Raw genomic sequence first — 24,439 nt, forward strand, 5'->3', positions numbered from 1 at the left:
CATAACACACAGGTGCCCACACATGCACACACACCCATAAACAGTACATGCAATAGAGCCAAGTGAGAAAGGGTCCTTTTAGGGGGAATGGGAGGAAGAAGAGGGAAGGGGGTAGAATTGTTTCAAACAAAGTAAGAATTGTGAAAAAGCTTAGGGAAACTCAGTACTTTGTAAGATAATCTAAATTTTTTTAAGGAGTTTCAATGAAGGCACCCTGCATGGATAGACAAGGCTTCCCTGAGAAGACACCTAAACATGTGCACAGACACACACCAAATAAAAATACATTTTTTAAATATTTATTTTATTTATATGAGTACACTGTAGCTCTCTTCAGACACACCAGAAGAGGGCATCAGATCCCATTACAGATGGTCATGAGTCACCATGTGGGTGCTGGGAATTGAACTCAGGACCTCTGGAAGAGCAGTCAGTGCTCTTAACCGCTGAGCCATCTCACCAGCCCAAAATAAATTTTTTAAAAGACTAAATTAGGGGTTGGGGATTTAGCTCAGTGGTAGAGTGCTTGCCTAGCAAGTGCAAGGCCCTGGGTTCGGTCCCCAGCTCCGAAAAAAAGAAAAAAAAAGACTAAATTAGCAGGGCAGTGGTGGTGCCAGCCTTTAATCCCAGCACTAGGTAGGCAGAGGCAGGCAGATCTCTGAGTTTGAGGCCAGCCTGATCTACAGAGCTAATTCTAGAACAGCCAGGGCTATATAGAGAAACTGTTTCAAAGACAAAACACAAAACAACAATAAAAAGATCAACCATCAGTTATCATGCATTGATCCTGTATCTATTTTGATCTAAGTATATATTCCCAAACTTTTAAAGATCATTCCTGTCCTTTATTTTACCATTTAAGATATGTTTGCTGTTTGTATAGGAGACAGAGTTGTAGCATGTCATACAGGACAGCCTCAAACTTAATAAACTTTCTGCTTCACTTTCCAGGACTGGGATTACAGGTATGTGCCACTGTGCCTGGCAGCCCCTGCATCTTCATGTATAGACTCAAAGATATTTTACTTTTGATTCAATGATTAATAAATTTTACTTTTACCAGGTAGCAGTGGCACACACTTTAATGCCAGCCTTCAGGAGGCAGAGGCAGGTGGATCTCTGTGAGTTTAAAGCCAGCCTGGTTTACAGAATGCATTCCAAGACAGCCAGGGATAAGCAGAGAAATCCTGTCTCAAAAAAAATTTTTTTTTAACTTTTTGGTTAATTTTATTGAAAATCTAATTTTACAGAAGAGAAGAAACCATGAGAAAAAGACTTAAAACATGAGGCTGCAGTTAGGAAAATCAACCAAAATTACTAGGAACATGTTGTCCAAAAGCATTATACAGTAAGGAGTCCCCTTTTGCTCTGCTAGGCCTTCCTGATTAAGTGTTATGTAAATACAAACAACAAGATTTTATGTACCTAGGGGCTGGGAGACATCTGTCAGTAAAGCACGTGCCATGTAAGGAATGTGTTTGCCATGTAGCACAGAGACTAGCACTTGGTTAACGAACAAGACAAAGACCACTGAGGTCAAGCTCTCTGTAAACAAAAGTGTACTGTGCATTGTAAATCTATCTGGATGTACCATTCTAACTTAAGAGTTTGCTGTCAACAAAGTAAATATTAGCATAACAGTGTGTTGGGGTTGGTGCTGCTATGTTTTCAAATGGCCCCCAAGATCTGGTGCCCCAACAACAACAACAACAACGAGGAGATCCTCACATACACCAAATGATGCTATGTAACCTTGTTCCCGAAGTTAATTGGTCAATAAAAGCTAAGACCTGTGGATGGATAGTAGATAGAGGTATGCGGGTTTTTCAGTTACCTGGCTGGAAGTCACAGGTAAAAGGCATAGAGGAAGAAAGGAAAGGGAGAGAAGAGGAAGCAGCCATGAGAGGAGAGGAGATGAACCATGAGCACATGGCTAGGAGTAACTGCAAGTAGAAGAGTTCCAAAATCTGCCCAAGTAGGCTTACAAGCTCATAAATAAAACACCTGGATGGTGTGTCTGTTATAGTGGGTAGCTAGAATTTATAATTCTGTTTACATTAGTGGGCTGGGAAGATGGCTCAGTTGGTTAAAGTTCATATAATGCAAGCACCCATGTAAAACAACAGGAAAGGAATTTAAGTTGAATCCCCAATAAGTAAAAATGCCAGCACTTTGACACAGAAACAGAAGAATCCCTGAGACCTGCTGGATAGCCAGTCTATCTGAATTTGCAAGCTCTCAGTTCAGTGAGATAAGCCCTATATCATTAGTAAATAAATAAATAAAGTGGGATCTTGGTGAGTGAATTCTGCTGGATGGAGTATTAGGCTGCTCAGGGAGTTCTGCTAATTGGTGTCTGACACTCTGAATCAATCCTCTCTTCTGCCCTCTGTGTGCTAGGTTGGGGGTTGTCCCACACCTGAGGCAGAAAGCTGTTGGCCACAAAGAAGATGAAAAAGTCTCTGGAGTTGATCAACTCTAAGCTCCAGCTTGTTATGAAAAGTCAAAAGAACATGCTGGGGTACAGACAGACTCTGAAGATGATCAAACAAGGCAAAGAAAAATGGTTATCCTCACCAACAACTACCCAGCTTCGAGGGAATCTGAAATAGAATACTACACCATGTTGGCTAAAACTAGTGTCCATCACTACAGTGGCAATACTATTGAACTGGGCACAGTGTGCGGAAAATACTAGAGAATGCACACTGGCTGGGGTTGGGGATTTAGCTCAGTGGTAGAGCGCTTTCCTAGCAAGCGCAAGGCCCTGGGTTCGGTTCCCAGCTCCGGAAAAAAAAAAAAAAAAAAAAAAAAAGAAAAGAAAAAAAAAAAAAAGAGAGAGAGAGAAAGCACACTGGCTAACATTGCCTCAGGTGATTCTGTTATCAGAAGCATGCCAAACAGACAGGTGAGAGGTAAAGGAGGAAAGTTTTCCTCAATAAAACTTTGCCAGAGCTCCTTTTGTAAACAAACAAGGTGGTAAATAAATACACAAACAAATAAACAAGGTGGATAGTGAATGAGGAAGATATTTAAGATCAACCCTGGCCTCTAAATGCACACACAGGAAAATTCTAGCGTCTCATTCCCTGCAGTCTCAGCTGGGTTTTTTTGTTTTTTGTTTTTTTTTTTTTAAGATTTTATTTATCCCATGTATGTGGGTACACTGTCCTGTCTTCAGACACACCAGACGAGAGCATCAGATCCCATTACAGATGGTTGTGAGCCACCATGTGGTTGCTGGGATTTGAACTCAGGACCTCTGGAAGAGCAGTCAGTACTCTTAACCGCTGAGCCATCTCTCCAGCCCCCTGCAGTCTCAGCTGTTAAGCAGATGAGAATGTGCTGCTGGAAGTCCTGTTCAAGGGAAGACTCAGTGCCTTGCACCTGGCCTGGGCAGTGGCCCTGATTTTCTTGTGTGGGGCATACACTTTTTTTTTTTTTGTTCTTTTTTTTTCGGTGCTGGGGACCGAACCCAGGGCCTTGCACTTCCTAGGCAAGCGCTCTACCACTGAGCTAAATCCCCAACCCCCGCCCTGATTTTAAAGAACAGAAATGTGCGGGGTTGCCTTTTACCGCAGAAGGCATGATAACAGTTCATGGATTGCTAAAGAGTGGCTTACGTTGGACATTGGGTTTATTTATTTTACTTTATTATGTACACATGTGCATGTAGAGGCTAAAAGATACCAGGTGTTGTTCCTCAGGCACCTTTTCCCTTTATCATGTTATTACACAATATTTATCATCATTATCATTATTTGAGATAAGATCTCATCATGCATCCTTGGACTAGAACTATGTAAGCCAGACTGGCCTCAAACTCAAGATTCACCTGCCTCTGTCTTCTGAAGGCTGGGATTAAAAGTACGTGCTACCATGCTTTGCCTTCACTTTTTTTTTTCTTTGAGAGAGAGAGAGAGAGACAGAGAGACAGAGAGACAGACAGACAGACAGACAGACAGACAGACAGACAGACACTCTGAGACTGACTCTCACTTCTCACTGGCCTGGAGCTTGCTAAACAGAGTAGGCTGGCTGGCTGGCCAGTGAACCCCAGAAATCCACCTGTCTGTTTTCTCTAGCACTGAGATTTAACACATGCTGCCTTGCCCAGCTTTTTGTGTGAATGCTGGGAATGGAACTCAACTTCTCCCCAGCAAGTGGACATAAAAACTTAAAAATAATACAAAGTATCCACTAGATGGTCAGACTCTGACCTTCTAGTCTGAGGCTGGTATGAATTCAATTGCTTGATGAATCATATAAGCTTGTGTTCATACAAAAAATGTATGCCTGATTTCATCAACAGTTTGTTTGTTTGGTTTTTTTTTTTTTTTTTTTTTTTTTTTTTTTTACTACTTGAGTCATTATATGGTTAAGTCTGCATTCTTTCATAGGATGCCTGAAAACTTATTCAGAGTCAGTCCTTCTACATCATTTTACAGTGTAGTTAAATCTTGTTTATTTTTTCCCGAGACCAAAGATACTAAAGACAGAATTCCATACTTTAAATTTTTCGTTTACTGTAAAGAGCATCATAAGGGTAGTTAGCAAAATTTTAATAATGTTGTAGACTAGATAGATAGTACTTGTATCAGTTCCCTCATTTGATACATGTAAGGAAGTATCCTTGTGTTTCTTTTAGTTTTAGAAGTATCTTGTAGGTTTTTTTGTTTGTTTGTTTGTTTGTTTGTTTGTTTGGTTGGTTGGTTGGTTGAGACAGGGTCTTTCTCTAAGTAGCTTTGGCTATCCTGGAACTTACTATGTAGGCCAGACTGGCCTTTGACTCAGAGATCTTACTACCTCTGCCCCCCCCCGCCCCAGATGCTGGGATGAAAGGTGTGTGTGTGTGTGTGCCACCACTGCCTGGTTCTAATATATTTCCTTCAACTTTAGCATATGATTCTAAACAGCTGAATTCCACAGGACTTGTGAAATACACAATAGCCCCCTTCTCTCTTCTGTCCCTCTTCTTTACCTTCAGAGATAGTGATTCTCTATTTTCTGTTTTAGCAGTCTCTTGGGCTTAGCTCTGTAGTTTTAATTCACTGCTTCTTGACCTTTCAGCAGTGGACATTACTTGAGGAAGAATTTCATTCTTAGAAGAAACTTACTTACTTTCTTTGTTTCTTTCTTTTTTTCTTTCTTTCTTTTGAAAGATGATGGAAAAAAGTTCACTGTGACTCAAACAAAGATCTCAGGAACTAAGAGGAAGAAATGTTGCCATACAACTATAGACAGTTGGATGCCATGATGGTGATTTGAGATTTTCCTTTTACAGACAGTGAAGCTCTTTAGAGCAAGGGAGTGTTGTTGACCATATTTATTTGCTTGGGCATGATTATTGGTCTGTGGGAAGAGCCCTTGTGATGTAGAGACCAGATGGCAAGAAAGATGTTGCAATATTCTTTGAGGGGGGAGGCTATAAGTTGTTGGTTTGTTTTTTAATAATTGATGAGAAGGATATGCTAGTCTTATGCCAGATAATTATGTAAAAAAAGCTAATTTATTGTCGATATGCATAGTAATGTGAATTTTAACATTTGTGTGTTTGCATCCTATACTTATTAAGATCTGCAATAGTTACACACACACACACACACACACACACACACACACACACACACACACCCTACAATTACCAGATGCCAATTGGCTGTAGTGGCACAGGCCTGTAACCCTAGTTAGTACTTGGGATGTAGAGATAGAAGGAAGAGGAATTCTAGGTAATCCTTGGCTAAGTAGTGTGACTTCCAGACCTTCTTGGGTTGCAGGAGCCTGTCTCAAAATACAAAAACAAAACATACTTCCTGGTTACAAAGAAAACAGTATGGAACTAACTCTGGATAGAAGCCAGAAAAAAAGGTGGAGTTAAAAATGACTGAAAACTTGGGGGGCTGGGTGGATTAGATGGTGATACTAGTGACCAAAAGAGGTAATAACTAATACACAGACGAAGATTGCCTAGAGGCTGTCGGACTCAGGTATGTTCAGCCTGTGTCCCAGGATAGCTAAATAGCTATGAATGGGGCCAACACACACACACACACACACACACACACACACACACACACAAATTTGCTTAAAATATTGGTTTATTTTTTGCTGCAAGGTGTGTTTGTGAGACAGGATATCACTATATGGCCCTGGCTGGTCTGGAACTCACAGAGATCTGCTTGCCTTTCAATGTGCATCACATTATCTAAGGGCCATGTTCTTTGGTTTTTAAATGTAACATTTGTAGATAACAGTGTTATGTTGCAGTTTCAAAAGGTTGGAGATCTTGGAGGTTAGTCAGGTAGTCTGAGCTATGGTAGACATAGGCAGCTTTTAGTTGTTTTCATCTCAATAGAGAATAGAGTCCGTGGTAAAATTTAAGTGAAGTCAATAATGTGTATTGACTAGAAAAAAGAGACAAAGGCTGGAGAGATGGCTCAGCAGTTAAGAGCACTGACTGCTCTTCCAGAGGTCCTGAGTTCAATTCCCAGCAACCACATGGTGGTTCACAACCATCTGTAAAGGTATGTTTGAAGACAGCTACAGTGTACTCAAATAAATAAAAATTAATTAAAAAAAATGAGAAAAAATCAGACTGGCTAAATGAGGTGGTACACACCTGTATCTCATAGTTTAAAAGAGGGAAGCAGGATGGTTAGAGATTTCAAAGCATTTTTAAGTACATAGTGAGTGTGAGTCTAGCCTGGGCTAGTAAAGCTCTGTACAAACAATAACAACAAAAACCTAACCAAACAAGAATCAAAATGGTTTAGAAGATGCTATAGAATTGTCTATTCTCTTTTGCTACCTCCTCTTTCTCTCTTTAAAATTTTATTCAGTGTATGAGTGTTTTGACCGAATATATATCTTCATATCATCTGTGTGCCTAGTGCTCTCAGAGGTCAGAAGAGGACGTCAGCTTCCCTGGGACTGGACTTTCATGAACTGTGAAATTTAATAAACTCAGGTCCTTTGGAGCAGCCAGTATGCTTAACCACTGAATTAACTATCTTACCAGCCTCATTATCCTGATTTCTTATGTCTCTTTCTAGGCAGTTTTACATACATACATATGTATACACATACATGTGTGCATGCAAACACACATATATGTGTATGTATACATATATGTATGGTATATACATATATTTGCATACACACATGACATATATGTATGTGTATATACATATGTGTGCATGGTTTATCTTTTGTTTGTTTCATTATTGCTTTGGTTAAGGGTACCTTTTCTTTTTCTTATGTCTTTAAATTTTACGGGTGTGAGTGTTTTGCCTGCATGAGTATCTGTGCACCACTTGCTTGTCTGTTGCCTGTAGAGGCAAGAACAGGGCATTGGATCCCTTGGAACTGGAGTCATAGACAACTGTAACCTGCCTTGTGGGTGCTGAGCATCAAACCCAGGTCCTCTGGAAGAAAAGCTAGTGCTCTGAACCACTGAGCCATCTCTCCAGGCCCTAAGATTGCCTTTTCAGTTACTTCACGGGAATAGTTGATAGCAAGAAGGCTATGGACAAAGTAGCTTGTTTCTTTGTTTTCTCTTTTCCTTTGTCTTGTACTGTGTTTTATGTTGGTGTTATAGTTATAGTATTAACTGGGGGCATAGGAGAATTTTCCCTTTTGTTTCCTTTTGTATTTCCTTAACAACAATATTCCTGTTGAAGCAAGTGTACCTTGGTGTTCGTTAAAATTATTCTAATGATCATAGATACAAACAAACCAAACAAACACACATTCTCTCTCTCTCTCTCTCTCTCTCTCTCTCTCTTTCTCTCTCTCTCTCTCTCTACCTCCCTTCCTCCCTCCCTCCCTCCCTCCCTCTCATAACAAAATAAATAAACCTAATGTCCAATACATGCACCCATTACTCTTCAGCAATCCACAAAGTGTTGAACTGTAATCATGCCTTCTGCAGTAAGGAAACCCCACACATTTCTGTTCTTTAAAATCAGGACTGCCACCAAGGCCAGATGCAAGGTCCCAGTGCTGCAGCTGGTGAAGGGAAAGACCAGCTTACCCCGCCCCCCCACCTCAACCCTCACCCCAGGCATGAGAGCCAAGAGAGCTAGTCTTGTCCCTTCAACTGGGGATAGTACTCCCTGTACCTCACCTGGGCAACACAGTGGAGCTGGCCCTGGGACAAAGAGACAGACTCCAAGGGTGTGAGAGTGGGAAAGCTGGCCCAGCCCCTTACTGGCTGCAGTACTTGGGAGAGTGGGCCCCATGCCTTGACTGGGCAGTACAGTGAGGCCCAGTTTTCTTAATTGTGGTGTCTTTTTACAACAATAGAGCAGTAACTAATTACTAAACAGTGTGTCTCATGTGTGACAGACTGAAAAGTGCTCCCAAACTAGTTGTCAAACGCATACTTCTTGACATGAATATTCTACTGAAAACCTTAATTTTTCTCAACAAGTTGATCTTATAACCTATGTAGGAAAACAAGAACAAAGGTGATCTTGAAGATAAAGGAATAGAAGGAATCATATCAAATAAGAGCAACTAAAGATTTATAGTAATATGGGCATAGGGTTAATGGGGAAATAGAACAGAAAACCTAGTAAAAAAGAATACAGAATTGGATCAATAATAGCAGTGGCATTTCAAACTACTGGAGAATGAATTGCTTTTTTATAAATTAAAATGGTTTGGTATGCAAACGAATAAAATAGGTCCCTGATGGAGAAGTGATTGCCCACACCTTTCATCCTAGCACTCAGGAGGTAGAGGCAGGATCTCTGTGAGTCCAGCCTAGTCTACATGGTAGTTCCAGGACAGCCAGGACTACATAGACAGATCATGTCTCAAAAATATTAATTATATTAAAAATAGATTTCCTACCTGACAACATACTATAAAAACAATCCTTCATTATTAAATATATCTAACTGCAAATCAAAAAAATGTTTTAATTTGTAGCATGTTAAAAAATTAATCTTTATAATCTTGAACTATACTATATAGTGGTGGTCTTCCTCTAAAACCACCAATGCACAAGCTACAAAGTAAGGGTTAAAATTCTTCTCTGCACATACATGTATAAGTAAGTGTGTGTGTGTGTGTGTGTGTGTGTGTGTGTGTGTGTCTGTGACTGTGACTAGTGCATATGCACGTATGTGGATACAGAGGCCAGAGCTTGATGTCATATGTCTTCCTAATTGTTCTATACCTAACTTTTTGAGACAGGGTCTCTCACTAAACCTGGGGTTTACCAATTCAGCTAACCTAGACCAGCAAGCCCCAGGATCCTCCTGTCTCTGCTTCCCCAGAATTTCCCCCATGTTGGGATTACAAACTCAGGCGTTAAGTCCAGCTTTTATGTAGTCTTGGCATCCAAACTCAGGTCCTCATGCCTACATAGCAAGCACTTTCCCCACTGAGTCATTTTCCCAAACCTGATTAAATTCGATTGTGTGAAATTTCTATACCAGGGCCGGAGAGAGTTCAGTAACTAAGAGTGCTTACTGCTCTTGCAGAGGATTCAAGTTCAATTCTCAGCACCCTCACTCAGGTGGCTCATACCTACCTCTAACTCTAGCTTCAGGGAACCCAATACCCTCTTCTGGTTCACACAGACACGAGCATATAAGTAGCTGATTCACACAGATACAAACACATGTACATAAATAAAAGTTAAAACAGCAGCTGAAGCCAATTGTGATGGCAGTGCACATTTTTAATCCCAGAACTCAGAAGACAGAGAGGCAGGTGGATCTCTGCCAGTTCAAGGCCAGCTTAGTCTATAGGACAGCCAGGGATACACAGAGAATCCCTGTCTCATATATACATAAAATAAATCTTTAAAAAAAATTCGCTCTGTAGCCAAGTATGACTTCAACTTTTAATCCTCTTGACTCTATCTCCTGAGCACTGAGAATCTAAGCTCGTTACACTATACTACTTTTTATAGAATGCCGGGGATCAAAGCCAGGGATTGGTGCACACCAGACAAGAACTATATCCCTAGATCCACCCTGTAAAATTCTTAAAACAAGACTAACTCTTATTTCTACCACCAACTACAAAGTACAGTATTTGAAATATAGGTTAGAAGCTATAGTTAGTTCAGTCTCAAGTTTCTAGGAGAAGCTTTGACATACAAAAACATTTGCAGTTTTGAAAACACTAAAAAAAAGTTAAATGTATCTGTTATTGAAATGTTTGCTTTGCACTATAAATGTCTAATTCTGATCTCCAGCACCCGTAAAGCTCTCTTCTTGCTTTCTTTTAGCAGGCTGACCTCAGCTGCAGGACAGTCCACACAGGCAGAGAGAACCAGGACAGCAGAGAATGCACACCTCACTTCTCACAGGCCTGAAGTCAGCACATCTGAGACCTCTACTACAAGAGAAACTTGCGAATTCAGACTACTTGTGTTGTCAGGTGACACTGAGAACCTGAGACTGACTGCTAATAGGGAGACTCCATCTTGCAGAGCAGTTAGTTGTGTCTGCCACAGCGTGGCATAAAGAAAAGCCCTAGCTAGATCTCCTTTTCCTTAAATAGTCAATTTCCCCAAAAGCATGTATTAAATAATCTATTGATATTTCTTTGTTTTATGAAATTTTTCTTGTCATAGAAGAGTTAATCTTGTTTAGGGTGGTTTTGAATTTGTTCCCCATAATTTGAAGTCAGGGAAGAAACCCAAACTCTACTCCTGCTTGAATCAGCTACCCCCCCCAATAATTTATTTATTTATTTTTCAATAAATTATTTCTTTTCTTATTCATATTACATCCCAGTCACAGGCCTCCTTCCCTCTCAGCTACCTTCCTTATACCTCTCAGGACCACCTGCCCAGTGGTGACATCACCCACTGTGAACAGGGTTCCCCCACATTCATCAACAATAAAGAAAATGGGGGTTGGGGATTTAGCTCAGTGGTAGAGCACTTGCCTAGCAAGCGCAAGGCCCTGGGTTCGGTCCCCAGCTCCAAAAAAAAGAAAAAAAAAAAAAAAACAAAAACAAAAAAACAAAAAAACAAAAAAAAAAAAAAAACAAAGAAAATGCACACTGACAAGCTTGCAGGCCAATCTGAGGTGTTTTCTCAATTTAGGCTCCCTTCTCCCAGGTGACTCTAGTTTGGGTGAAGTTGGTTGAAGTGACAAACACATGTACACGCACACTCTTGAAGCCCTAAAGAGTTCACAGGGTATACCAATGCAACAGTACAGAAATGTACAGAATGTACATTGCAACAGTACAATGCAATGTACAGAAAAGTGTAAGAGCTTTTAATAGAGAAACTGTGTGTAACACTTCAGTTGAGAGTAATGAAGAGGGCTCTAGCTAAACTAAACGAAAAGGTGACTGAAAGGATGGTGGTATGTACTGATGAGGACAATTGACTTTGAAAGGCATAAGGCAGCAAGGTCCCAGGCCTCAGCAGCAGAGTTTTCCAACCCTTTCTCTGGGCAGTTTGCTACCTTTCAGGCCCTCTCATCAGAAACTCCAATCTCTGCCAAGTGGTGATGGCTCACTCCTTTGATCCCAGCACTTGAAGAACAGATAGGAGGATCTCTGTAAGTTCAGAGCCAGCCTCCTCTACAAAGCTAGTTCTAGGATAGCCAAAGCTACACAAAGAAACTCCAATCTCTTTGAAAAGGGTTGTTGGGCTCCTTTTGGTAACATTATGCTAACATTATGACCAAGGAAATAAGCTCAAATCACAGATGTGGCCATAGGAGTCCACCCCACACATCAAAAAGTGTTCTCAGTAAAGAAAAATGGACACAGGCTGCCACACTTAACTAGCTAAGCAAAGAGGTTGATGTGACAAGATTGGCACATGGAGATGTGTGGGAGCTGAGATAAAGAACAGGATATGTGGCAGAGATGCATTTGCTTGGCCTCCAGAGCCTGTCTGTGACACTAATGCTTGACTCAGACAGAAACTGCTACAGCATGGGTAGCAAGCTAGGGAAATATAAGATTCAAATATCCTCACAAGATCATACTGTTGAACACTTGGTCCCAAGCTGGCGGTGCTGTGGTGGAACCTTTGGGACCAGAACCCCAGCTGGTAGCAATCAGTCACTGGGAGTAGGCCTTGAAGGTTACTACTGAGCCTGACCCTAATCTAGAGTTCTGTGCTTCCCTGTCCGAAGCCACAAGGTCAGCATGTTCCTGCCACACACTTCTGACTGCATGGAACTGTTCCATGACGCTTTCACCACCATGATGGACTGCACCCCTGAAGCTGCTTCTGTCTGGTATTCTGTCCCAGCTGTGAGAGAAGTAACTAACACAGTGTGCCTCTCAATGGACACCTTTCAGTCCATATAAAGCTGAAGGCCTCTGTCATGGGTTTATGGTAGGATAATAAAAATCATGTCAAATGGTGTTTTTTTTTTTTTTTATTATTAACTTGAGTATTTCTTATATACATTTCGAGTGTTATTCCCTTTCCCAGTTTCCGGGCAAACATCCCCCTCCCCCCTCCCCTTTCTTATCGGTGTCCCCCTCCCAACAGTCTAGTTCACTGGGGGTTCAGTCTTAGCAGGACCCAGGGCTTCCCCTTCCACTGGTGCTCTTACTAGGATATTCATTGCTACCTATGAGGTCAGAGTCCAGGGTCAGTCCATGTATAGTCTTTAGTTAGTGGCTTAGTCCCTGGAAGCTCTGGTTGCTTGGCATTGTTGTACATATGGGGTCTCGACCCCTTCAAGCTCTTCCAGTTCTTTCTCTGATTCCTTCAACGGGGGTCCTATTCTCAGTTCAGTGGTTTGCTGCTGGTATTCGCCTCTGTATTTGCTGTATTCTGGCTGTGTCTCTCAGGAGCGATCTACATCCGGCTCCTGTCAGTCTGCACTTCTTTGCTTCATCCATCTTGTCTAATTGGATGGCTGTATATGCATGGGCCACATGTGGGGCAGACTCTGAATGGGTGTTCCTTCAGTCTCTGTTTTAATCTTTGCCTCTCTCTTCCCTGCCAAGGGTATTCTTGTTCCCCTTTTAAAGAAGGAGTGAACCATTCACATTTTGATCATCTGTCTTGAGTTTCATTTGTTCTAGGCATTTAGGGTAATTCAAGCATTTGGGCTAATAGCCACTTATCAGTGAGTGCATACCATGTATGTCTTTCTGTGTTTGGGTTAGCTCACTCAGGATGATATTTTCCAGTTCCAGCCATTTGCCTACGAATTTCATAAAGTCGTTGTTTTTGATAGCTGAGTAATATTCCATTGTGTAGATGTACCACATTTTCTGTATCCATTCCTCTGTTGAAGGGCATCTGGGTTCTTTCCAGCTTCTGGCTATTATAAATAAGGCTGCGATGAACATAGTGGAGCACGTGTCTTTTTTATATGTTGGGGCATCTTTTGGGTATATGCCCAAGAGAGGTATAGCTGGATCCTCAGGCAGTTCAATGTCCAATTTTCTGAGGATCCTCCAGACTGATTTCCAGAATGGTTGTACCAGTTTGCAATCCCACCAACAATGGAGGAGTGTTCCTCTTTCTCCACATCCTCGCCAGCATCTGTTGTCCCCTGAGTTTTTGATCTTAGCCATTCTCACTGGTGTGAGGTCAAATGGTGTTTTCCAGTAAGTCCTGGAAGCTACTCTCAGTCCATTTCACATGGGATAGATACTGCCAAATATTAGATAGTTTATCTGATAAAAGGAGATATGATCAGAACTTTGCAAGTGTTTCCTGCTGATAAAACCATGACCAGCTTTGGCATAGCTTGTGTGATTTACACAAAGGCTCACACTATTCTCTCTAGTATGTGTGGTATGCTGTAGGAAAGGCTTGTGCACTTCAGTAAAATTCCAAGAAAAGGCCAGCCTCCGTTTTCATGGACTTTTCTCTTCCCAATTGTGTTCTTGTACATTCAAAGCTCTGTCTGTGTTGCATGTGTGTTATCTGAGAAGCATTTTGGCTATCTAGTATTCTATCTTTGGTGCCTTGTCTTCTAGCTTAATTATTCCCTCTTCTACATACTTTACCAACGCCATTGCTTCAACTACCACTCATCCCTCTTTAACCAATTCTCAATATCTAATTTAATGTTCCAAAAACTTCTAATGAGTACTGAATTATCATGTGGGTGCTGGGAATTGAACCCAAGGCTCTCTGGAAGGGTATCCAGTACTCTTAATAGCTGAGCCATCTCTCCGGCTCCTCCTAATGAATTCTGAATTCAATGTTCTGATAGAGTCAGACAAATTAAATACCACCAAGACTCTCCCAACTCAGTAACTTAAAGGTATGGACTTTAGTATTCTTTCCAATTTTAGTATATGTGCTGCCGAAGTGAACACTGGACTTTAGTATTCTTATTTGCAAAATGAGGGCACTATTTACCTAGAAAGGTTCTTCTCTCATTTTTTTAAACCTTTTAATCAACTAAGTTTATTTGACAAGTTTATACATGTATACAGTGATTCATTTTATTTCCTCTTGTCTTCCACCTTCTCTTACTTTCCTCACATTTAAGTCTTTTGTTAATGCTCTGATTTTAACCAGGATAGCCTGTGTGGTCACAGGTTTAGCCTCTGCATTTTATACACAATTGAAGGCAACTACAGCCCCTTCCCCAGAATCCATCAATAGCCAATAGTTCAGTAGGGAGATATAAACCCCCTGAACTCCTCCCTATCCACCCAAACCTGGCCTGTATAGGCCCAATGAAGGCAGTTGCAGCTGCTATAAGATCATCTTTGCAATGGCTGTGTTGTACCCTGAAGACAGCATTTCACATTTCTCCTCCCAATCCTCCAGCATACAGTAGGTGCTTTGTAAAAGATGTCTTTTTTTAAGGATGGGGTCTTATGAAGTCCAGGCTCAAACTGACTATGAAACTCAAGCTTCTCTGTCCTCTTGTTCCCATTCCTGTGCTGTACCACACATACTCAGGCTCTACGCAGTTCTAGTGAATAGAACCCTAAGCTTTGGGTGTGCTAGGCAAGCACTCTACCACTAAGCCACACCCCCAGTCCTCTCTATTACTATTATTATTCATACTTTCTCACGGCCTGAAAGCATCGCTTACCCTCCTTTAATGAAACTGTCACCATTTACCTAGAGTTTTCTTCTTCTTCTTGTTCCAAACCATCTCTTCTCAATTGTGCTTTGCACGCCTGGTCTGCAACTCTGTGTATATCTTTTCCAAGGAGCACTATGATTCTTAATTTTTATGACCTTAGTGTCTCCTCTTCTAGCTTAAGGACATCTTCTATATACTTTACCAGTGCCATAATTTCAAAGACTACTCCACCATCCCTTTAAATAACATCTCCTGAATCCCTCTTATGTGTATAATAAAAACAGTAAAATCCGAAATGTTTGGTTTAGGGTTTCCAAACTAGGAAACAAAAGTCTTATTTAAACTGACTCAAGATCATCACATTTGGGCTAGGGACATGGCTCATTTGCTAGAGTGCTTGTTTAAAATTCGTAAAGCCTTGGGTTAGATTCCCAACGTCATGGCACTACACACTGGTGATTCCAGCATTTGGGAGGTAAGAAACAGGAAGAGCAGAAGTTTAAGGTCATTCTTGACTATATAGGAACGTTGAGCCTGTCTGAAATACCATAAAGAAATGATAAGGGCTGGAGAGATGGCTCAGTGGCTAAGAGCACTGATTGCTCTTCCAGAGGTCCTGAGTTCAAATCCCAGCAACCACATGGAGGTTCACAACCATCTGTAATGAGAGCTGATGCCCTCTTCTGGTGTGTCTGAAGACAGCTACAGTTTACTTATATATAATAAATAAAAAAAAGATATTTAAAAAAGAAATGATAAAAGATCCAAGAGATAGGCATGTTTAACATGATTTAAAAATTATACAACATATATGTGTACACATTCATCAAAATATTACAGATACAATGTTAATGTTTTTCTACTAACTGACTTTTCAAAACCTGAACACAAAACAATTGTTCCAATGCTTCAAGATCTTTCAGCAAATATCCACTAAGAGCAACAATTTTTTTAAAAAAAGGAAAATTACCTTAACTTCATTAAAGGTCTTGAGAATACAGAACATAAAATAAGATGTCTGAGATTAAGTGGGTCAAGAGCAAAAGGCTTTAATATTCACAAATCACAAATTGTATTATAGAAGCTCCTTAGAAACTACCCAGAAGGGTAGTGACTTGTGGCCACAAACCATTTAATCAAGTAAGGCACACCCACTCTGTATGCAAACACTATCAATTGCCCATTCTACCAATAAACACTGCTTCTTTCTTTCAATAACTGAATCAAACAACAGGCTCTCTTGCTTAGCAGGACAAACTTCTAGTGTACCTGAGTCCACCTAAAAAAATGACAAGTCCCTGAACACCCATTTTAAATACTACCTTAGGGAGCAAATGGTTTAAAATTTCCTAAGAATTTGTATTAAAGAGACTTCTTGAGTCCCACAAATGACTGGAATCTCTCAGACTCGGCTAGTAAAAACCAAATGTTCTTCCCCTTGGAACATTTGAAACAAACAAACAAACAAACAAACAAACAAACAAAATCACACAAGTTATCAGAAGTTACATTCTTTTTTCTGCAAGACCTGAAACCTAAGTTGTCTTACCCTGCCAAACCCAATATACAAAACGGCTATTATGACTACTATTCCAATTCTTTCAGTTTCTCTTCAGTGGAAACAAAGCTAGACGTAAGCCACCCTTCCTTGTTATTTGGCCTCTTTCTGACATTACATTTGTTTCTGCCATGCTTGACTTCTATTTAACGTATATTGCTTAGTGCCTCCTTGTAATTGAATTCTACTGATTGTGGAAAATAGAAGCCTTTTATACCTCTAAATTTCTCATCAAAACTACTCCCAAACAGGTGGTGGTGGCATGTGCCTTTAATCCCAGCACCTGGGAAGTAGAGACGAGAATCTGAGCTCGAGACCAGCCTGGTCTACAGAGTTCAGGATAGTCAAGGCTTCACAGAAAAACTCGAAAAGTAACAAAACAAACAAAACCAAACAACAAGAAATTACCCTCAGATGGAATTAAGTCATGTTCCAAACTTTTTTTTTTTTCCGGAGCTGAAGACAGAACCCAGGGCCTTGCGCTTACTAGGCAAGCGCTCTACCACTGAGCTAAATCCCCAACCCCAAGAAAAGGTCTTTTTAAAAGTGCTAATTACACACACAACCAAGTATGTCATATGCTTATTAGTCAACTGTTAAATCCACAAAAACTAACTCCTGGTGACTAAGATGACTCCACAGCCATCTTGTGAAAATGTGACGCAAACCCTCTGGAAGTCTTTTTTAGAAAGGAATCCTGTCAGTTGATAGGAATTCCCAGCACCTGGAGATGAAAACAGCAAGATAAAAGTTCAAGGCCAGACTGAACTAAAGGAGACCCAGAAGCAATCAATCCATCCATTCCTCCATCCATGCATCCCATAAACAGGAACAGAAAGAAACTTTAAGAAAGTCTTGCAAAGAGTTTAAAGGACTGACTGATTTACAAAGACATCTTGAAGGTTCTTTCCAATTCTAATGTGGCCAAATGTTCTTCAGGCTACAAGATACCCTTTACCTTCAAAATAAAGGCTGACTCCTTTCCTGGCAGAGGGAAATTCACAGCCTTATTATTCAGCTGCTCCTCTAGTGGAAACTCTGGCTACCTTTCATCACTGAACAGCAGTAACCTCTGTTTTGTAATACCTCCTTACCACATTATCTACTCATCGAACAGCCCCATCCAGGAGCTGCTTTTAACACAGGCATTAATCTCTTCAAATATACCCTGGTGAGTGTGTACAGGTATCAGAAGTAGCTGATTCCTCTTAGAGAAGAAAGCCTACACATTATAATTTCTTTCCTGTGCATTAAAAAGCAATGTTAAGACATGATGTGAGGAAGCAATTTTACATTTCATCCACATAATAGTTATTACTTTAGTGAAAGCATGACCCTTGTATACCTGATTTGTATCTTACTGTGTTATTTTCAGAAAAAAAAATTGACTTAATCCCCCTTTAGGATGCAAGGAAAGACAGGCAGGAGTTGGAGCACATACATTTAACACAACCAACCTCGGGAACTATTTTAAGATATTCTCTTTTTCTCATAAACATAAGAGATTTTATTCCTCATAAATGTAGTACCTGCTTTAAAATAATTTGTAAAAATAGTTTTCTTGAAAAGATATTGCAGCCCTTAAAGCACTCCATTAGAACATTCTTTCAAATGCCATTGTGCCTTGAGTGCAAATGTTCAACAAAATTGATTAACAGAGCCGGTGGATGTAAGCAGCACAGGTGAGGGCTCACCTATACAGCTCAGACTGGCTTTGAACTCTCCTCCAGCCTCAACTTTCTAAGTGCTAGGATTACAGGTGTTTGCCACCACACCCAGCTACAGTCACAGCTTTTTGTATATTTTAATAACTTGGTATTTCATTTTAATAGTTGGCAACCTCTGAAGAAATACCATGCCTACAAATGATAAATTGTTGGGATTCCAGGAGGTCAGAACTTGACTTACTATTTATTTAGTCCGAACGTAACCCCTAGTGGGTTGTTAGAAAGCACCTCTAATACGTGACCAGCTTTGTCTGGACTTCCTTTTTCCTCATAAAGGTCCTGCTCACCCATTCGCCCGTTCTCTTCTAGCTCCAGTTATTCAACCTCTCCGATACATTCTATACCTCTACAGTGTTGTCTCATTAGCCATGGTACACCACTTGGGAAAACGGTATTCTTCCACAGCTCCTGACCAACTGACCCTCCCCACATCCCCTTTTTTGGAGGCAGGGTCCCTCTTCATCGTCCTGGCTGTCCGAGAACCCACTATGCAGGCCAGGCCAGCCTGAGCTCAGAGATGCACATCTGCCTGAGGGCTGGGATTATAAACTAGTGACATCAAGCCCAGACTGCCAACTGACTTTTATTGTAGCTTCTCTCTCACAATTCCTTTTCGAAAGCAACCTTTTGACTTGTCAACACCTTACACATTCAAGGGAGGCCAAATCTTTTCTATGCACTCCTATCCTAACCTTCAACTCTCCCCCAGCGTCTTAACTCAACCTGACTTGAAGATAACACTTTCATACCACAGGATTCACAGGTCTGTCAGAGCTACTGATGCAGGGGACAGGTTGCTATCGCTTAGTATCATCTATGTTGAAGCCAAAGTGGGGTCACTGTCCTATCAAAACTACAACACACTCCTGGTAAAGGGATCAAGCAACTTTTAAAACTATTCTTCCCAATATCTACACAGTACTTTTAAGTGTTAAACTCAAAGTTATCACAGTACTACCTTCTAGCAACACAAATCTTGCACCTTTTTAAGAAGCCTGTCTTTAAAAACACATTTCAGTATAAGAGTCAGTAGAAATAATAGAAAGGCTGGTTTACAAAGTACTGCCAGGAGCCAGGAGGGAGCCGTGCCTTGAATCCTAGCACTTGGGAGGCAGAGACAAGTCTGCGAGTTTGAGGCCAGCCTGGTCTACAGAGTGAGTTCCAGGACAGCCAGGGTTATAAAGAGAAACCCTGTCTGAGAAAAATCAATCAATAAAAATACTGTCAGGAAAACCAGGTGTGGGGGTCTTAGTCGCACTTGGGGAGGCAGAGGTAGGAGGATCTCTAAGTTGGAAGTCAGCCTGGTCTACAGAGGAGAACAGCCGGGGCTGTTACTCAAAGAAATCATGTCTTGAAACAAACAAATAAAATATTGTCAGGAATTCAGAATTCTGTAAGGTAGTTTAGAAGTTCATGGATATGATGATTCAACATCAGATAATTAATATAACTTGACAACTTACCACTGGATTAAGCAATGCCCTCCATGATAGCTCTATTGCTTGGTGAAGGGGCCACCTACCTAATCCAAGACAACCGAGGAAGTTCCCTGTCAAGGTTTTCCTCATAAAGGAAGTCCAGAATGTGATAGGAAGAAGCTGTCTGGCTGTACTTCCACAACTGCACTGCCTAACTTTCTCGGAACGTCATCTTCCTTTTCGGGGCTGCAAGACTCTACAGGAAGCATGTGCTTGAGGGGACACGAGCAGGGACAGAGAAGGTACCGCCGGACTCCGAGGAGGGAAAGATTTCCTCCGCTTCCCACTGGGAGCGGCCTGCATTTTTTGCGGGATCCACACGAGAAAGAACCAGGGACAGGAAAGGAAGCCCAGCCTCCAGGGCCCTTCAGAACAGCAAATGCTGGGAAGCTCCTCAGAGCTAAGGAGCTGGGCAGACTTAAGGAGTCCCATGTTGCTGAGGAGCCCGTGGAGACTGGAGAGCCGGGCAGAGCTAGCGAACACCGCACACCTAAGAAGCCAGGTAAACCTGAGGAGTCCCACACGGCAGGGAGCCCCTCATCGCTGTGGAGCCGAGTAGTACTGGGAAGGCTCGAATAGCTGGAGAAGCGGACAGAACTGGGGAGCCCCTCATGGTGAGGAAGCCCCACACAGTTGTTGAGTCCCGCGCTGCCCTTGAGTCTTCCTCCCGCACAGGGGGAGGCCCAGTCAGTGCCGGGACCCAGTCAGTGCCGGGTCCCGGTCGCTCAGCACACCTGAGCCGCGCCCAGCCGCCAACCAGCCGCTGACCGGTCCGCGCGGCTGCGCGTCCTCCCCCGCCCGGCCCGGGCATCGGCTCGCGGGGTCCCGGCCCACCGCCCGGACCCCGCCCGGCCTCTCGGTCCCATCGTACCTGGCCCGCAGCCGCGATGGTGGCGGTGCTGCTCCTCAAGTACCCGTTCCTCACTTCCCCGTTTTTCACGCAGCCGTTCGCCCGCATCGGGCGGCGGCAGCAGCAGCCTCCTGGCTCCGGCCGCATCCTCCCGGCAGCACCCGGCAGCAAGACAGGCTCTGGAGGCGGCGGCGGCGCCAACTCCCGCTCCGCACCGCACCCACCTCTCCGAAACCGGAAATGGCTGCAGCGCCGCTGCCAATTCCCGGTCCGGCCGTCACGCGAGGGCGGGACCACTCGGAAAGCCTGGGCTCGCCGAAGCCCGGCAGCGGGAGGGAACATGGGGCGGAGCCTATTGGCGATTGACCAATCCAAAGGCAAGAGAGGCGGATCTTATGATGCTTCTGGCCAATCAAGAGCGAGAGAAAAGCGGCTTGCAGGCATCAAGGGGACTTCTTCAGAGGAACTCGAGACCTGGGCATTTGATTGGAGCCCTAGCTAAATCGTAGTTGGAGCTTTGCTGCCTAATGGTCCGGATTGGAAAGGAGGCGGAGCCCGAAAAGAAGTAACCAATTAGCGTGTGGAGAAAGAAACAGGGGCGGAGCCCATCTCCAGAGCCGGTTCCTGGTTCTCCAGCACAGGTGGTGGTTGCCCTCTGTGCCCTTCCTCCCGAGAGGTTCTCGGATTGAATCCAAGCCCAAGACAGGCAGCTCCCTCATTTCATTAGCAAATTCCTCTGTGGGTGCTAATAGAATAGCCTTTTTGACAGCCTCTCACCGTTCTTCACTGTGAGCTACGCTAATGCCTCGCGTGCTCATCGCTCGTTTCTATCCGGATTTTCCCAGGGCAATTTCCTTTGAAGACTTTCCTTGAAAGTCATGAGACTTGATCTAGTTCCAGATCTTGTGATAACTGAAACTTGAGGAATTAACTACTTCAGGAGCCAAATTCTTTTAAAATTCTTCCTGCTTCGTAGACTTCCTTTGCAAGAATTACATTAGTAAAGCGCTGGACACCTATCAAAATACCCAATCCAAACCAGTGGCAAAAGAAAAGAAATTGATCTACATTACAGCATTACAGAGACCTTTAGTTACCCATAAAAAAATTAGTGTCATAATTAAGAGCATGACTCAGCCTAGGTTTGAATCCTGGATGCCTCACCTACTAGCTGAGTGACCTCTTACGTTCTTTCCTCTGCTCAGGGGGATAATAACAGTTGCCGTAAGAGAATCTAATGAGTTAATGCATGTAATGTATTTTGTGTAGGACCTGGCAATTAGTAAGAATTCATTAAGTGCTGGTTATTATTAATTGCTGAATGCATTTGTGTGAATCCCTACATCACACAACCCCTACTCCCCTGGAGCTTTAGAAATGCGTGGGCAAGGTATTTGTTTCGCTCAGTTTAGGAGAGGACTACTCTTAACAGCAAGTGGAGAAAGGGCAAAGCTTTCAAGTCGCAAACCTTCTTTCTGATCCCAAAGTGAACATGAGAATCAAAAAGAACTATACGGGGCCTGGAGAGGCGGTTCAGCAGTAAAGAGCACTCACAGCTTGTACAGAGGACCTGGATTTGATTCTTAGCACCCACATGGTGGCTCACAGCTCTCTATAACTCCAGTGTCAGAGGATCCAAAGCCTTATTCTGATTTCCCAGGCACAAACTTGGCACACATCCATACATGCAAACAAAACACTCACAGACATAAAATAAAATCTCCTTTTTAAAAGTTGGATTTTTTTTTTAAAGCTCTGTATGCCTTTAAGCTAAGCATAGTAATGCACCGATACAATCTCAGCACTCCCGAGGTGGAGGCAGGAGTATAGATGTTCAAGATAAACTTTAGGTATATAACCTGTTCCAAGCCAGCCTGGGATTGAGGCGTCCCGTCTTAAACATGAGGAGGTGGGGGATAACTTTATCAATGCAATGCTGCCAGGAAAACAAGAAAAGTCAGATTTTGAGCATCTAGTTTAAAAACCCAGTCCTGGGGATACAGAGATGAGGGGGATTCCTAGAGTTCTCTGGCCAGCCGGCCTCACTGAGTTGGTGAGTTCCAATGTCAGTCAAAGACCCTGTCTCAAAAATAAGGCAGAGATGATGGGTGATGGTGGTGTATGCCTTTTATTCCAGCCCCCAGGAGGCAGAAGCAGGCAAGTAGATCTCCGTGAGTTCAAAATCAGCCTAGTCTACAGAACAAGTCCAGAACAGCCAAGGCTACACAGAGAAACCCATTCTTGAAAAATCAAAAAAAAGGAGAAGGAGGAAGAAGAGGAAGAGGAGGAGGAAGAGGAAGGAAGGAAAGAAGGAAGGAAGGAAGGAAGGAAGGAAGGAAGGAGGAAACCTAGGGAACAATTGAGGAAGACACCTAACACTGACATCTGACTTTCATGCACATGCACACACGAAGAAGTGAACGCTTCATGAAGCTTACATTCAAGAATCAAGATATGGGGCTAAAGAGATGGCTCAGTGTTTTGGCTGCTCTTCCAGAGAATGAAGATCTGAGTGCCTGAACCTACCTGGCAGATCATAAGCATCTTTACGGGTAATTTGATGCCCTGAAAAGACATATATGAAGTTATATAAAATAAAAGGGCAACCTTTTAAAGAAGGAGAAAGAGAAGGAGAAGAAGAAATAGGCAATAGGAGTTCCAAAGTGGGACAGTGGATGACAGGAGCTGATCAGATTACCATGGGCAGTGGAGGTGCTCAGGGCAGAAATCTGGGTGAAGAAGAAGCTAAGAGGTTTGATTGACACTTGGATAGTGGGCTGAGAGAATGGAAATAAGGCTTGGATGGAAGATGTGCAATTAGCTGGACCTTGAAGGATGAGCAAGACTTAAAAACTGGCTCAGAATGAGCAGGGGAGTTTGTTCTGGGGGTGGAGGGAGGACTCACAGCAGCACAGGGACAAAGCTGGGCAGAGGTTGGCCTGGCCTGGATCCTGGGAAGAACCTGTCCCTTCCTCCTGAGGACAGGACACCAGCAGCTTCTTGTCTTGTTCTGCTGCTTATTCACACTAGCCTCAAAGGAGTCATGCTCACACAGCTCTGATTTCCTCACTCCCCATTTGAGGTCAATTCCTACACTTCTTCCTTCAGTAGACGGCTGTGTGCACCTGTGATATAATACCCAAATGATCTGATTGCTCAAGAGGCTATTGCTAAATCACAAAAAGGATACCTCAGTAGGAAACACCCCAGCATCCACAAAAACAGGAAAATGGTCCCTTCCAGAGGCATAAACTATCTCCTTCTCATTTCACAGAACTTACATGCAAAGGCTCATGGTAGGCGCCAGAGCACAACTTTTCTTGTCTTCCAAGATGGCTCAAGCCACTTCGACTGTGAAGCTTTTCTTGAAGTTCATCATCTCTATTACATTAGACAGAGCCTGTGTCACGTGGCTTTGGAATTCTGTGAGAGGGAGTGATTACAAACGAGAGCTCTGTTGTCCAACACCAAGGAACTGAAGACCCAGCTCCAGCAGTTATAAACCTGTGACCTTGCAAAGCAGCCTCCCTTCTCTGTGAATCAACTCCTGTTTGTGTAAAATGGAATGCATGTGCTTTCCTGAGCTGGGAAAACTAACTCCAGACCCAGGGGATTCAACACCTTCTTTTAAGCCTACTGCCACAGGAACCTGTGAATACACACTCACATAAACTCACACACACACACACACACACACACACACACACACACCACCACCACCACCAACATCTCCAGCCTGTTTGTTTGTTTGTTTGTTTATAAAAATACTGTTGTGTAGCCCAATCAAGCCTTGAATTCTCTTTATAACCCAAGATCTGTGT

At 42.6% G+C, this 24,439-nt stretch overlaps 1 protein-coding gene and 1 long non-coding RNA gene across 2 annotated transcripts in view; one reads left to right on the forward strand and one right to left on the reverse strand.

The window, feature by feature from the left end:
• Sptlc2 (serine palmitoyltransferase, long chain base subunit 2) overlaps window positions 1-20,865 on the reverse strand; it is an 82,848-nt gene extending 61,983 nt beyond the window's left edge. Inside the window, 1 exon segment of the mRNA NM_001037097.2 lies at window positions 20,640-20,865. Coding sequence (NP_001032174.1) covers window positions 20,640-20,765 — 126 coding nt within the window. The 5' untranslated portion in view covers window positions 20,766-20,865.
• LOC120103582 (uncharacterized) lies at window positions 1,339-10,558 on the forward strand. The gene is made up of 2 exons (XR_005506127.2): window positions 1,339-2,908; window positions 10,247-10,558. It is a non-coding gene; the product is annotated as an uncharacterized LOC120103582 (long non-coding RNA).
• Window positions 20,866-24,439: the final 3,574 nt, after the last annotated feature.

The sequence above is a fragment of the Rattus norvegicus genome, chromosome 6 (genome assembly GCF_036323735.1).
Source record: "Rattus norvegicus strain BN/NHsdMcwi chromosome 6, GRCr8, whole genome shotgun sequence".
Lineage (NCBI taxonomy): Eukaryota > Metazoa > Chordata > Mammalia > Rodentia > Muridae > Rattus > Rattus norvegicus.